General features: G+C 36.9%; 2 protein-coding genes across 2 annotated transcripts; one reads left to right on the forward strand and one right to left on the reverse strand.

Annotated features, from left to right (window-relative positions):
- The first annotated feature begins 1,181 nt into the window (after nucleotides 1-1,181).
- Nucleotides 1,182-4,576, forward strand: LOC105051101 (cytochrome b-c1 complex subunit Rieske-4, mitochondrial). Its single transcript, XM_010931392.4, has 2 exons — nucleotides 1,182-1,482; nucleotides 3,683-4,576. The coding sequence occupies exons 1-2, from the start codon at nucleotides 1,287-1,289 to the stop codon at nucleotides 4,324-4,326; spliced, it is 840 nt and encodes a 279-aa protein (XP_010929694.1). The 5' UTR covers nucleotides 1,182-1,286; the 3' UTR covers nucleotides 4,327-4,576.
- A 1,642-nt stretch (nucleotides 4,577-6,218) lies between these two features.
- On the reverse strand, nucleotides 6,219-9,814 carry LOC105051102 (uncharacterized). Its single transcript, XM_073243958.1, has 6 exons — nucleotides 9,578-9,814; nucleotides 8,592-8,850; nucleotides 8,461-8,497; nucleotides 7,963-8,068; nucleotides 6,790-6,900; nucleotides 6,219-6,502 (listed from the first exon to the last, which is right to left on the reverse strand). Exons 1-6 carry the CDS (start codon nucleotides 9,689-9,691, stop codon nucleotides 6,383-6,385), a joined length of 747 nt encoding a protein of 248 aa, XP_073100059.1. The 5' UTR covers nucleotides 9,692-9,814; the 3' UTR covers nucleotides 6,219-6,382.
- Between the last annotated feature and the right edge of the window lie 7,092 nt (nucleotides 9,815-16,906).

Genomic DNA, 16,906 nt, shown 5'->3' on the forward strand with positions numbered 1-16,906 from the left:
TTCGATAGTGGTGGCTGGGGTTTTGTGTTGGCAAGTTTTTTTTTTTTCTTTTTTTTTCTCTCTTTTTCAGGCATATGGGAAGGAAAGTACCTGAGGTGGATGGAGGTGGGCAGAGATTTGTGATGAACGAAGGTGATGGCAGAGATGGCCGTTCGTGAGAGCTCGACAAGGAAAGAGATCAGTGAAGACCAACGAGAGGTGACTACAAGCAGAGAGGGAGGAGATCCAAGCAGAGCAGGAAGGAGGTCTGTGTGAGGTAGCAATCTGAGTTAGCAATACCATAATATTTGAAGAAGCTGAGTTGTCAATACTATAATACTCCTCCCAGAGAATTACTTTATATATATATATATATATATTTATATTTATATTTATATATGATATGATTAAACATTAAACATCTGAGAAGCAAAAAACTGAAATCGAATCCCTCACTGCTCTTTTAGCCTTGGTTGGGAGTTTGAGAAAAAAAAATATTAGTAAAGGGAGAAAAAAAAATTATTTCTTCCCTTTTTGATTGAAAGCAAAGAAGGAAAGAAAAAAAAATATTATGATTTTTTTTATTATTATATTTTTGAAAGAAATCCAATAAACTCAAAAAAAATATCAAGAAAAAATCTTATCCCTTAATTTTTTCACTTTCTTTTATTTTCATTGATTTTTTTTATCCACGAGAGTTCAATCGAACGAGAGACTTGGACTTTAGGATTAAAATATAATATTAATTTTGATCTTTATTATTAAAAAGATAAGATGAGAATTATAAAAAATTTATTAATTCTTATTTTTTTTCTCTCCGATTCCGTTCGATTTTAAAAAAAAATTATAGATTTAAAAAAATTTATATTTTTTTATTTTTTTAATAAAAAATATCTCAACTTATGAAAAAAATTAATTTTCTCTCTCATCTTTTTCTTTTCTCTCCGATTCTTCTCTCCCAACGAGGATTAGAGCCTTTTTTGCATAATGGATTTATTATAGAATTGGTGGATCCGATTAGGCTATTCTGGGATGGCCTGTATCTGCCCAGTCTAAATCTTGTCGGTCCAATTTCCATCACGGTCTGCTCATCTACGGAAACGACCATCCTAGTTGAGTGGCATTGACCGTCCGATTCTGTATTCATTATTTTGAACGGTCCAGATCGGTGATCTTTCTCTTCGCTCCTATTTCTTCGCATTCCCCCTTCTTCTCCTCTCGCTCGCCTCCGAAATCGATCGATCCGAAGAAACCCTAGAAATTACCGCGGAGCTGCGATTTGAAAGGAGGAGAAGGCTCGCCGCGAGATGCTGAGGCTCGCCGGAAGAAGGCTCGTCGCTGCGTCCTCGTTGAGGCCGAGCGCCGCCGCCACCGCCTCCTCGTCCCTGCTTTCCCGGAATCCGATCCATGGCGACCCCCTCTCCGCCCGGGACGATGCCCGATCTCCCGCCGCCTCCCCCGCCCGCATCGCCTTCGAATCGGGCCTTCTCGGTGCCACCAGAGGTTCGGGTTCCCCATCTCAGAAGATCGTCTTTCCTTCGCGTCTGAATCTCTAGGGTTTCCTTTCATCTTTTAATTCACGCTTCTCGTTTCGCGGATGAAACCCACTGTTTCGAGGATCTGTGGTTACATTTTTTTTTTTTTTTTGAAGACCATTGGATTCCCATAGAGAGATGGAAAGATCACTGCTTGCTGTATTATTTTGGTTTTTGGATAGGTTTCGTCCGATTCTATATAATATTTGCCGTAGATATTACGTTAATATTGTGGAAATGGCTGTAAATTGATAATTTATTGTGTTGCTTTCATGTGCAGATGTTTATCTTGATAGTTCATGTCCTTCACATTGGCTTTCAAAGTTTTCTCGTCAAAATTTCGACTTATGGTGCCCATAGATCCAATTAGTGATATCGAAACATTAGTCTAGCTTTAAAGATAATCTACTATCGAGTGGGGTTACTACTTTGCAGCATTTTGCGACGCCGACATGCCAAACATTATAGGTCACATTGATGGTTAAATGTGCTGTTACTTGATAAGGCCTGATAAGGCCGTAAACCTACGTTGTATCACGATATCATATAAGTCTATAACTGTATTTGAATACAAAATGTCCCAGGCTGCTCTACTAGGTTCTCAGGATGTGCTGAAGTGATTGAATTTCGGTTTGTAATTAAATCTTGAACCTATTCTTACGACATTTATCGAATCCATTAGGAAAAAGGAGATTGTTTTTGTTTTTAATCAATTAATATGTTTATGTATTTTGTTCTAATGGATGTATAGGTGGGTGGAGAGACTAGGGCTATGTTTATTTAGATGTCATTGCCTTCAAGTCTTAAGTTATTGAACGAAGCTTAGTTTTCTTTGGACTTCTTCAAGTGGATTTGAGAACAGATGTTAATTGTCATCATTAAGGATTGAGTTTTGGTCAAGGGCTTGATGTTGCAGGCCTATAATGGTGTCTGATTCAGTCTAAGGCCTTGATGTTTATATTTGGGATAAGCCGGAACTTTTATTTACCTAGGGCTGTTTAGGCTTTAGGTATTAGATTTTGTGCACTAAGTTCCAAATCTGCTATTTCAGATTTCTCTTAAACCTTGGTGTTTTCCAGAGAGTAAAAGATGTCTGTCTATCTTCTTCTTATTCAAGAGTTTGACATGTACATAGAAGTATTTTGATTACCAGCACAACCTGGTCAAATCGATGGAGAAGATAAAAGCTGATTGTTTGAGTGATTTTTGTGATATAGGAAATGCCTGTGAAGTCATGTTGCTTCTTATCTGAAGCAGGTCAACTTGTGTTCAATGGATCTTAACCATATCCATTATCTTCAACTAGCATTACTTACATGCTTTGCACATGATTTTCAGGGAAGGGGGAGAGAGATGGCAGAATAAAAAAAAAGTAAAAATGCTATAGATCACCCACCATATCACTGCTCAGTTTACCGATCCTATGTGGAAGTTGGTGATTGCTTGAGCTGTACTTGGAGGCCTGATTGTCACCACCTACCCTTGTGTACTGTTCCAGTCCCTATCCTTCATTGGACTGGCGAACTAAATAGTGCATGAGGCAGTACTGATAAATCTCTCTCTCTCTCTCTCTCTCTCTCTCTCTCTCTCTCTCTCTCTCACATTGAGAGACAAGGAAGAATGGCATCTCTCTCTTTTCTTCTCTCAATCTGCTGTTTTCTCTCATGTATTTAGTATATAGGTCCCACTGAGTTGCTCATATAAATGTTACAAAAAAAAAATGCTGCTCTCAGTGTCAGACTGGTGTTCCCAACTCGAAGAGTTTCCTTTTTATCATAGCATGTTTGTTGGATTGGATTGAGTGCTGAATCATAAATTCATGCATGCTCGACAAGATCATGTTTTGCAATACTTATTTCTTTTCTTGCAGCTTTGATGGTAATCTTCTATGTGCAAAATGTACCTTACTGTAGCCTGGTATCATCTGCAATATATTCTTGCCTGTCTTCGGTTCAAATTACTTGTATGCTTCTCAGTCTCGTGCAAACTCTGGTATTTCCTTTTTTCGTTTTGTGAGGATGATTTCAGGAAAGGCTGCATCCATCATACATATCATTAACTACAGTGCTTGGTGCTGTAAATTACAGTGATCTAGGATTTGTATCCATAGTTGATGAAGATAGAGTATGTTCAGTAACATGTTTTTTCTTGATTTTTTGACTGTTCAGGGTTTTCTACTGAATCTCTTATCCCCAGACATCAGGATGTGGGGTTAGCTGACCTTCCTGCAACAGTGGCAGCTGTGAAGAACCCAACCTCTAAGATTGTCTATGATGAACACAATCATGAGCGTTTTCCTCCCGGGGATCCTAGCAAGAGAGCTTTTGCCTACTTTGTTTTGAGTGGTGGCAGATTTGTCTATGCATCTTTGCTTCGCCTCCTTATTCTCAAGTTCGTGTTGAGCATGTCTGCTAGCAAAGATGTGCTGGCCCTGGCCTCTCTGGAGGTCGATCTCTCTAGCATTGAACCTGGGAGCACAGTGACTGTGAAGTGGCGTGGGAAGCCAGTGTTCATAAGGCGTAGAACAGAGGATGATATCAACCTGGCAAACAGTGTGGATGTGGCATCTCTTCGTGATCCGCAGGAGGATTCGGCTAGGGTGAAAAACCCAGAGTGGCTCGTGGTTGTTGGTGTCTGTACTCATCTGGGTTGCATTCCTCTACCCAATGCTGGAGATTTTGGGGGCTGGTTTTGCCCGTGCCATGGTTCTCACTATGATATATCTGGCAGAATCCGCAAGGGCCCTGCACCATTCAACTTGGAGGTACCCACATACACCTTCTTGGACGAGAACAAGTTATTGATTGGTTGAGCTCATCCTGTCAAGAGTATAGGTGTCATGGTCTAAATTTTTCATTTCACTAAGACCGATATTTTTGCCTGGTCAGTTTGTTTTTAAATATTGATGTTCGCCTGCCAGTGTGATTCTGGCTCCAAACTATGAATAATTCTGTTCCTTTCGTTGGACTTATTTTGAGGCATGTTGTATTGCCGCCACAGGATCATAAGCAACAATTCTCTTATGTATTTTATAATTTTATTTTACTGTCGGGTTGTCTGAATCTGGTTAGTTTTTTCTCTTTGTAATCTGTGTAATGTTGCAGAGATAACAAATTCATGGTCTGCTTTTATTATGGGAAACCTGCATTCATATGCTTTCTGGCGATCATAATTTCTTGCACATATTTTTGTCATCAATAATTAATTGTTTGGTAGATATACATACAAAGTCTATATTTTCTGCTCTCCTTTTATCGCTGATTTGTGGTTTGATGATTAAAGCATGACGAGTATCCGGGTCAAGTTTAATGATGGTGCGATGCACAAGCTATCATATGATGGATGGGAGAATCCTTTTTTCTCTTGAATAAGTTCTATGATTATGTTAAATGGCCTGTTAATTAGATGGGAAACTGTTACCCGAACTTCCAAAGTTCCTGATCTAGATCTAGATAGCCAGGATCCCTTGAATCAAAAAATGATTCGGAAAAGCTGCCATGTCCATATGACCATTATTCTGACGGCCGCACTTGATATCAATTGAGATTAATTTATATAATATATCTTATTCTTGTAATAAGGGTATATCTACTACAGGAGATAGGAAAATTATAGATTTAATTTTGCTGATGTTAGGAGAAAGCGTCGATAAAATTAAATTTTGCATCCACCTATCAATGCTTATAGCAGGTTACGATGCTTTGAAGTGCATCCACCTATCAATGCTTATAGCAGGTTACGATGCTTTGAAGCGCTGGCAAATTATGATGCTTAAAAGCATCGGCAAAGGCCATGAATAGGATATCCTAATCATTTATATAAGGATTCGTTTGATTTTCGATTTTTTTTTTTTGAAAAATTATTTATAAAAATATAATGTTTAAAAATATAATTTTGATATATTTGATTGATTATAAAAAAATAGTTTATTTTCAAATAATTTATATTTTATCAAATATATATTTTTTAAAAAAAATTATATAAAAAATTAGAATAAATTACAGAAATATCTTCTTAATTTTAGTTCAATTTCACTTACATGCTTAACTTTAAAAAGTATCAAACTAGTCTTTCAAATTTTCAAGATGTTTTAATACGATCCTATCATTTATCTTTATTAACGAAATAATATCATGATATCATTATTTTATAAAATAATCGAACTATCTTTATCCCGATCTTTTCTCTCTTCTTTCCTCTCCGATTGCGTTCCTTCTCCACCGTTGATATCGATGTTTCTCCTCCTTCCTTCTTCCCCATCTTTTTGTTTTTTCTCGTTCTCTTCTTCTCCTCGTTGGTGTTAATTGTATTTTGGCTTTTAGAAATATTTTCAGGATAACGCAAATCAGTTTTTGAATGGCTTTTGGTGAGCTTGAAGTTAAAAAACTCTCTCTTCACCTTATTGCAGATAATCCCCTTTCAGCAATCAAACAAACATGGACTTCTAAAGATTTAAAAAGGAAAGGAACAAGATTCGCAGTGGACATGATTTTGGAGCAAAAGCCTTGAAAATCTGCTTAACAAATATTTTCACAACATCATCATTGTATTTTGATGGCATGGACTTCTGCACTAGTTTGGTATACTTAATGCATCGATTCAATACTTCTACCTTGGGCACCCACAGTTTACAATAACAGCTTATGGAGTGAAACTCGTATAAGCTGGAGTTATTTGACCACTAGGCGTGATGGTAACACAGAGTGTAGAATTTTTTTTCATATTTCATTACTTCTATAAGTGTGTGTCGACATCTTGAGAGCATAAACTATGGCTTTTGATACAATAAAACTTTTTTATTTGCTACATCCCATCTAGAATTGGAGACCAACTTCAGGGAAAAAGCAAGACAAGTTAGTTGAGGTGAACTAGATGGACTCTTCAATGGGAACCAGTGGCAGCTTCCCACCATATATCTCTGGAAGTTGGCTCTCGTCGATCTCTTCCAACAGTTTGTCCTTCGAATTCTTCTCATCAACAAACACATACTATAACAAACCAAATCAAAAATTTCATGAGAGATCAAAACAGAGAATGTAAAACCATGTGAGCATGTTATTTGGAAACTTTATTTCTTAATTTGCAATGGAAAACCATGCAGATAACAACTTTGAAATTATTAAAATCTGTGCTTGTATTGAACAATTGTGATCTTCTTCATTTATCAATTACTATAAATAATTGTCTCTTTGGAGACATTAGATGAAATTTCTAAAAAGAATGCATAGGCCAACTTTCACATTATAGCAAGGAAAAACAAATTTTCTGATGATACCTTATTTTTGGTATTGCTGTCAATAAATGGGTATATTGTCTTCCATGCCTTCATGAATATATTTGGCACATGGACCATAAGCGCCTTGCCAAGCCTTTCTGGGTAATTGTTCTGTCATTGTAGGCATAGGGACAGGAGTAATTATATTTCATGCTATTAACTAACTGTGGTGCAGTTAAATACAGATTTACCTTAGTAAAGCATATTATAAAAATATGTTTAAAATAAGGTAATGAATGCAACCAGATAAGAAGAGAAGACCAGGGAGAAGGGACATGAATTACTAACATGGTTAATAAAATTGTGAGATATTGGGAATTTGACTGATTGCAATGTGAAGTAACACTATTTTGATTGCACATGCAATGGTGGAGTTACATGATCTGACAAATGGCAAACTTCCAGTCTTTGTTACTTAAAAACTCCATGTAAATCACAACATAGTTGAAGACTGGCTTTTTGTAAACTTTTAGATCTTCCAGCTATCAAACTTTTATCATTAATACTGTTTTAGAGTGGACTTGAGCAGTTCGCAATTTTTTTTCCCTCTTTCAAACTATATGTTTTGAAATGAGGGTATATAAATATCGATCTAGTTTTGGATAAATAGAAGGGCTCAGACATAGCACTGGTATGAAACAACACTAGAAAGAAATGCTCAGGTCTGGTATCCTATATACAGCTTATCTCCGAATTTCCACGGTTGCGAATTATTTAGTCAATCATGTAATTTCACTCTATTCTTTCGGACTGTCATTCATTCATTCTACCCTCTGTCTACAAACACCAATATCTCATCTCACTCAGGAACAGACTCCTTTTGTCATCTACTTTTGTTTACATGGGGAATTTATGAACTCTATATTTCCATAAAGTCATTTATAGATGATATTCACAATTTTTTCTGTGGTTTAACCATAGATGCTGTGTTCACATCACAAATATCCCTTCTTTCTGTCCTTCCAGAATAATTCCAATGTCTTGTTCGATTGCTGCTTAAGTCTTGCAGAGCATCTAGTTAAATGTAAATAAGCAAAGTTCTTGTTATCTAGGTTCACATTTGTAGTAGTTTTCTTTTCCCAAATCATCATATACTGCAACAAACAGGCAAAGGGTTAACTCCTAGTAGCTGTAGATACCACTTTAATGACCAGAGCTTTTGTACTAACAGACCTGAAAGATACTTAGAGCTGCAAAGAACCCCTGAATGTCACAGTTCGATAATCCCCAGCCCTGAAAATCTCCAATGATGCAGAACTTCTCCTGACCTCCTGCCATTCTGCAAGGCAAATGTAGGTTGAATGAATGGTTGGGTTTCATTATCAATAAAACCCATAACACCTAGCCTTATCATAAACATGCCGCCAGTTTCCTCCATATCTTTTCTCCTATTTATAAACCTCATTGGTAGAAATGTCTAATTTCTTAGTTTTCTAATTTGTATATATCTTTAAACATCCTATGTTAAGTTCAAACATTAGAATTCAAGTCATTTTTTCTTCTGGTGAGTGATTTGTGATTTGCTCATGACCTTCAGACGTGTGAAGATGCCTGCATTTCTTCAAGCATATAGATTATCAAATTTGAAATTAGCAAGAATTTGTCCCTTTTATGACATAATTGTTCTCCTCCTCTTTTACTCTAAAATAAGAGCTAAATATGGATACGTACCTGGCGCATAGCTTGTCCATAACATACACAACAAAACCTGCAATAAGTTTAGATGGAATGCATTCATAAGGACTGGGACATGCTGGTTCTGTCAATGCTTTCTATACTTCAATCCAGTTGGAAGAACTCACACTTAAACTCATGCATATTTCTTTTAGAGGCATTATGTCTAGCATTAATGATAACTCCTATAGGGCGCCCCATCTTGTCGAATCCCTGAGAAAATGCCTTCTTCTGGGAAAGCTCATACTGGATCTCTGCTTCTGAGATGAAACCATTTGGAATCATTGATTGCCTCCATTTCAGGTGTTTCAGGAGGAAGGTAGAAGCCTTCTTGACATCGAGATCGCATGCACGTAAAAATCTTCTGAGGGTTAAATTGTCGAACTCCTGCACCCCCACCACCACCAAAAAAGTAAAGTTCACGAATACAAAGTTAATTCTGTTTGAAAGAGAATGAAGGATTAGCCACTGTCAAAAGAGATATAGGAAGCTGAAACATTTAAATAATACAGAAGAATGCTTCAACAATTGCTGATTATGAGAGAGTACTGAACTTTATGGTGAAAGACTCTCTCTCTCTCTCTCTCTCTCTCTCTCTCTCTATATGTATATATATATATTGTGTATGTGGGTGTGTGTGTGTAAACTCAAGTGATCTATCTACATATTAGCATGCAGCTGGAAGATAGCTGAAACCAATGCTAACTTGATTTAGGTAAACAACTGACGAACAAATTAGTAAAACCACAAGAAGAGCAGATAGATATACATCAGCATCAGGACTTGACAAACCAATAAAACACAACAAATAAATGATAGAAATATGAAGAGGGGGGGTGGGGGGGTGGAGAGAGAGAGAGAGAGGGAGAGCAAAGTTGCAGTCTGAAAAAGAAAGTAATAAAAGAATGTCAGGTACAACGGAAAATATGAGAAAGAAAAATAAAAAGAAAGTTAATGCAAACACATAAAAAGAAAAGCTAACAAATCCCAAAAAAATTACATGTAAAATAAAACTTGAAGTGGAACCAAGACATCCAACACAAACCCATAAATGAAAAGTTAACCAGTCAATCAAAACAAGAGCAGGGGAGCAAGGGATGATGGAAAGCAACACCTGGGCAACGGGGTCTTTTTCCTCCACTATGGCCCTCAGCTGGGCCACCTTCTTCCTCTCTGTGTCATTGCTTCCAGAGCAGTCACCTCCTGAAGGCTGGCCTTCTGATTCCATTTTCTCCCTTGACTGGAACCTTAAAGAAGAGATCCCTTCTGGACTCGAACTTAAACCCCAGAGGTTTAAACTGAGGTACAGGCATATGTATATATACAAAAAAAAAGAAGGTTAAATGAAACGGTTGGCTACTTGGTCCCCGAGAATAAGGAAGAAATAGTAGGATGAGGGTGCCAATAGTAGCTGGGGTGGTTGGGAACATAATAGTGAAAATCCATAGCCGACAAAGATCTAGCCTTCCTTGTCCAGACTCTGGCTAGGGTTATAATACTCATTCCCCAATTTATTTTTTTTTGAATCATCCACATCTTTTCACCTTAGCTCAATGATTCTCCTAATCATTCCCAATTAATTCAATTGACTGAGAATTATTTCATTATGAACTTTAACATTTACACGCAAATTGTTCACAATTTATTTAAAATTTTTTGAGAGAGTAGCGAAGAAATTTCATCATGTGTAAGAAATTTATGATAAAATACAGTCGGCCTTTCCTTTCATTACATCAATATGGATCATCTCAAGAAATAGTAATAGGATTTTTCAAATATTTTTAATTCATGATCTAACTGGCAACATGTTACTTCTAACATAGAGATTGCTGAGATAGATTGATGGAGGCTATTGAGATAGATTGGTAAAAGCTACCTACCCATATTAAACAAAGGGTAAAATACAAAGTCTCAATCTTGAATAAAGTCATACCTAGCATAGGATATCATTTAGAAATACAGGTTTTTGGATTATTGTTGCTACTGGTATTTGTAACTAATATTTATTGTTCTTATCTCATACATTTTTATAGTACAATTAAATATATAAATATTTATATTTTTTTTTCTGATACTTTATACTTTTGTTTGTCAGGATTAAGATCTCATCTAAAAAGACTACATTAAAAATTGTAGGATGGATCCATTTTGATACCGGAATCTCACTCAAAAAAAAAAAATCTAAAAATTATATTTTGAATTTCTTTGTTCTGCATAAGCATCCAAGGCCTATTTAATACACAATCAATATGGGACTAAATACATGCGCAAATCCTCACAATATTTGGGAAGCAGGTGGACATGTCGGAAACATCTGAATAATTGGCAAGGATTTTGCAACATAGGATGGGATAAAGAAATAGATCTATGGAGCTATGACATCATAGTTGCAAAGCCACCTTTGATCCATAGCTGTTCAATGCCCAAAATGGAAGTAGCAAAGGTCATACCCATATAGGCTGTAGTGAGCTCTGACTTGCATGGCGAGCAAGGTCGGAGAGGGATGGTAGCAGCCAGTAGAGGTCAACCGACTGTGTCTTGAATTGTGGATCTAGCACTTACTGATGCAGTGATGCATCGATCCATGGAAACTGAGTTTAAGATAACGTGGTTGTGGTGGTTGCCAGTGAACAAGTCTTAGATAGGAATTAGCTTCTACTAATCAAGAACTGGAAGAGGAGCTCTGGTTGCTAGATAGAATATCAGCTTCCTTTTGTTATCGTGTTCCAGAATCCAGCAGCCAGAAGAGTATATCTAGCTACCTGATGTGGTGAAGATTGCGTGTCTTGAAATATGTCATTGTTCCGTTGAATTTCCAAGTCTGCCATAATAAGTAAATGAGCTTTGTTTGTGCAGTAGAGGCATCAATTATCATCAGAGATGATTGGAGGAAGGTTTTGCATTGTTCCAATCTATGACACTGTTATAAGTTGGCGGTTCACTCCCAATTAAACAACTCAGACTTTTGGACATCAATAGTTTCATAGTGCACATGGTGATCTTGCCATGGAATAACCTAGTAGCAAGATAGGAGTAAAAGCAACAATAAAGAACTTTCAAACTTATAGAATAATGGAAAAGAGAAATGGAAATTTTATTTAATTTAAGATGCTCATTTATGGTAGCTAGGCATCCCTATTTATTTTTGTAGGACTTGTTGAACCTATTCATGAATTCTTCGCATTCATTGCTTGCTAAAGAGGTGATGACTTTACAAATAAGGAACATAATTGTAGAAAGAATCTTCCCTATAATCTGCTAGGATACATTAATTATGGAAAATGATTTTTGGGATTGGATGGGATATCTAATTGATCTTAATATTGAGTCTTTCTAAATTTATAGTGTTGCGGCCAAAGGCTCATCGCTCGACATGTGAAGTATTGTCCGTTCTGATCCATAGATCTTATGTTTTGTCCTTTAAAAATATATCTCATAGAAAGGATGGTCCTATATAAGCAAGAGTTTTTCCCTTTAAAAGACGTCTCATATACAAAAGATGGTCCTATATAAGTAAGAGTTTTTCTTAATTCACAATCAATGTGTGACTAATGATGCCATCCCTTTTAACTATAACATAGCGCCCCACTCAAGGAGAAGTCTATGTATGGACAGAAGGTGCCTTCCTTATTTTTACCACAGTCCTCTTGTAAAAGAGGAGTTTGTGTACGAATGGAGTCCTTTGAATGTTCCTTCTGATGTGCTAATGTTGCGGCCAAAGGCTCATAGCTCAGCATGTAAGGTATTGTCCCTTCTGTCCCATGAACCCACAGTTTTACTTTTCAAAAGGCACCTCATATAGGAAGGATAGTCACTTCCTATATAAGTCAGAGTCCCTCTTGATTCACAGTCAATGTGGGACCAATGATATCCTCCCTTCTACACCACAACATCTAGATTTAATAATATTAATCTTATTTGATCATAGTTCCAAGAATTTTTTTTTTTTTTTTTTTTGCTTAATTTATATTGGCTTTCCAAAACTGATTTAGATGCAAGTGAAGCCCTTTCCTCCTGCAGTCAACCTTACCCATGAAGCGAATCAAATATCTGTTAGCTAGGTCTACAATGTGGGCATGATGAGAAACTTAAACCATATTACTGCAGTAATTGGCCAATATGTAACCTTTCCAAGGCAAGCTTTCGTAGGGAAAATTAGACCCTTTTGCGAGCTTTACATCGCCACAACCCGAGCAACATTATCATTGGATTTTAACGCCGGTGGTGCAGCTCCTGAACACAGATTTGATATCTGAGCTCGTCTCCTCAGCAAAACACATCCTACAACCTGCAACTCTAAGTGCTTCCATAATTTGGTGAATCATCGAACCGAGAACCACAATGCTGCAATAGTTGAAGGTTCCAACTCCCTCGAGCATCAAAGAAACGGTTTACATTGGGATTGATACTAAGCTCCTCCATGTTGATGGTTGTATCCATTTTAGATATTGGTATACACCCAAACCATGGTTCAGTGGCAGTATCCATTGCATTTCTACCGTCGGTCGATCACTGGATTGAAAAGCAATGCAGTTACCAACTGTAGGGAAGACCTTTCAGACTCTTGACTAATCTTTCGTTGGCTCACCATTAAAGCATATACTTAGCCGCCACTAAGCAAGCCGACAAGTAGTCCTTCCACAATTAATCTACCTGCAGATTTACCCAAACAGAGCTGCCCACCATATGCTCAAGCTTGTAATTGTGGCTTTTGCTCAATTTTGCTTATGACTTCCCAAAAAATTGTGTGCTGCTTATGAGTAGATCCACCATGAAATTGTGTGTAGCCTGGCCAGCGAAGGATAACTTGCATGACATTTGGTTAATTCAGTCCTTGGCTTGGTTCGATCCCGGCCATGTTCGAATTTGTCGAACGGATGGGTCTGCGGGCTAAAAATAACTACTGATTTATCCAAGTTCACCATCTGCCATGATTGCTCAGAATAGTCCTATGTACTCAATGAAAGGTATAGCAGCCTACTCGCTTTACTCATGATAACGATGGGCAATCATCATCCCCACAACTAGAAGATGACTAATTATTGGACCATTTTAGTTAGGTTTATAACCACAAGTATGTCCAGTTTACCTCTTTAGATTTAGAGCCCTAGTGGGCATCTCTGCACATAATATGTATGGATATGGAGAAATTGGGCATCCTTTCTTAACGGATTTGAAGGATTCTATGGAGATTTATTATTGGTTAAGATGACTTCTGGATAACACCAATCCTCTCTGTTATGTGCTTTCTCCATGTCCAATTTAATAATTATTCTTACGATCATAAACTTTCTGTGACGAGTGTATTGCTTCTTATGCTCAGAGATGGACCAACTTGCAATAAAGCGAAATTAATTATGCATCGCATTCTTCAACTGCAAAGCTATTGTTTTAATAATTAATAAGCTCGTATATTGTATTGCAGAGGCTGATCGGTCGAAACAACAAAGATGAATAAAGGTGATCTATCCATGGAATAAGAGATCTCACTCCTCCCAATTGTTCCTTGCTCTCCACCTCTTGTCTAACCTATTGTTTATCATCCTCTTTTGTTTTTCCATTTTTAGGTTTTTTGATTAATTTGAAATGGTCATACAACCACTATATTTGGTCATAAGATGGCAGGATATCCATGTACACAATCTGAGTTGCATCAAAATGCAAAGAAGAAGCAAAGGATCAGTTGGAGATAAGAAAAACCCAAAATCACCCCACCCTCCCTTATCCCAGAAGACAAGAAGCCAGCTTTAATATATTTCAACATCTTTTGCTTCAATCCATCTCAAACAAGTCATGCTAATCACAATCGCCAAACACTAGTCTTCGTCCAAATTAAACACAAAAATCCAAGGAAACCTTCGATGCATGATGTCGAAATCACGAATCGAAATGAGTCGTGCCAACGAGAACCATAAATTCCAATAAGATGGTAGGAAAGAGAGGTTGGAGGTCAATTTCCCCGGCCAAATCCTGCCTACTCGGTGGTTGACACCCAACAACCCGGCCATAAATTAAGATTAAGACTTGGGACATTGGAACCTAACCTTTCGGTCTACTTCCCATTGGAAAAGATAGCGTGCTGAAGTCGTCTGCCTGAAAGCCACCAGCCACCTTGCAAGGACGCGGTGTCACCATTAAAATTAGGCAGCACATGGAATCTACATATACTGTTGGTTGGCCATGATCTGTTGCAACCCTGGCATTATAGTTCTACGTCAAAGTTATTATTTGACATCTCATGCATGCAGTCGCACGTGCCAAATATCATGTCTTGTCTTCTTGTGACTTTTTTTGCTAGAGTTTGAGTAAATATGCCAACCATGCCTAACAAGAACAACAAGGGTCTTATAAAATTTTATGGCTCTCATGTAGGTCTGGTCCCCATGGTTGGTTCAGCCACGCCTAATCATGGACCATTAACCATTAAGACCCCTATCTCCAAGTTCGGGTCCAGTGCATAGCTTGGATTGTGGTTGATGAATTTAGAACTTCTATCTACGTTTTTTTAGAATTAAAATATAAGGGGCAGCAAAAACTTGGCATCATGGAAATAACTAGTTCCTCTAACATATTTTCTATCTAATGTTTTTGGATGAAAATTTGAAGAAATTTAGATAAAAGGGGTTAGCTAACATTAGGGTTGTTACTAAATTTGTTGTGGAAAGCAATGTAACTTATTACACATGGCCTTGCCTCCTTGACTTGTATCAGATGAAGTTTTAAATGTCTGTCATGTTTCCATGGATATTCATGACAGAATTATGAATGCTATATATATATATATATATATATTCATACATAAAGTAAGGCATGATGTGCATACTTTTATAAAAGATCCATGCGACTATCTGATCCTTTTGTGGAAGTCCATACAGAAATATACTCAATCAAAAAGAGTAAAATACTATGTAGAATGCTATAATGTCGACCTTTGAATGGAACCATTACAACCCTTTGCTTTTGGGGACCTAGCCGCCGGAATGTGATGAGGCTTTGCGAAGGAGAGAGTTTTGAGATTTTTGCTATAATTGTCATCAGCATTGCTCAATCAATATTTGGCAACAGAGTTGAGCATAGAATTAACTGTGCCTGCTTTCATCCACCTTATTATTCTTGATGAAGGATGCACCAGATTAAAGTTAAGGTCATTTCATACCTAGGGACCCAATACATCATTCTTGAATAAAACATGGACTGAACTCCACCTTCATTTCATAAGTTAAATAAGGTATGCAGGCCAGAGCTTGATCCATCCTAATTTAGTTCCATTGATTATCCAGTCTCTAATTTTCACCTAACTTGAAAGTAGATTTATGATTAGATCTTGATCTACTTGATTGCTCGTCTTGAAATTCTAGATGATCCACATATAATTTTTCTGTGGGTGATGATTTGTCTCACGGATTTGTTTTGGGGTAACAAAGCTGCTAGTTTAGTTGGTCTAATTCTTGCAAGATTCGATATAGCCACTGGAAATAGAGCCCATAAACTAGGATTACCAATTAGGATACAGATTATTATAATATAGAAGGAAGGACATCATTAGTTTCATATTCGTTGTGAGTCGGAGAACTCTGCTTTATATAGGAATGGACTATTTTTTTTTACACGAGACATCTTTTGAAAAATAAAATTGTGAGATCCGTTGACTAGAATGGATAATATCTCATGTGCTGAGCTATGAGCCCTTGGCCACAATACAGACTATCAAGATCGACTCAAGAAGATCAGGTTCAAATCTATGGTTAAATCCATAGTTGAATTGATTGAGAAGATGATCCACATTAATTTATCTCAAGGTAATTAAAATTATTAAATCATTATTATTTTATTATTTATTTGTATTGACCTTTTCTTTAGTTATGCCTCATTGCTGCATTGTCATTTGTAACCCGCTGTTAACAAGTGACATGCATGTTGTGAGAAGAGGATTGAATAGATGAAATGTCATTGGTACATGTATTAATGAAAGAAGAATGTATTTTAATCCTTTGAGATCATAAATAGCAAGTGTAATTAATTGGTATCGGACAAGCTCAATCTTTTACTCAAATTCTGAATCCTAGACATAACAGCCTTCGATTTTCACTCCAACACCTGCAAACCAAACCACTCACATGTTCTTTATATCAAAAAAAAAAAAAAGAGAGAAAACAACATATACTTCACTTGCATGAAATCGGCTACTTAGAATCCTTGAAAGGGCTTTTCACACAGTGCTTTATATGTCTTTTGAACAATCAATTAATTTTAAAAACTTGGATTAATACATTAGTAATCTTCGGAGTAGAATTTCATCACGATGATTTATGCTATTACAATGCGTTGCACAAATTCACAACCTAAAAATTTTAGAGTACAAAAAAGAAAGATTTTTATTTTTTTTAGAATATTTTTTAGCTCGACTTGTATACATCAAGCTTGGGTGGAGGATTATATGTTG

Source organism: Elaeis guineensis, chromosome 9 (genome assembly GCF_000442705.2).
Source record: "Elaeis guineensis isolate ETL-2024a chromosome 9, EG11, whole genome shotgun sequence".
In the NCBI taxonomy this organism is placed as follows: Eukaryota; Viridiplantae; Streptophyta; class Magnoliopsida; order Arecales; family Arecaceae; genus Elaeis; species Elaeis guineensis.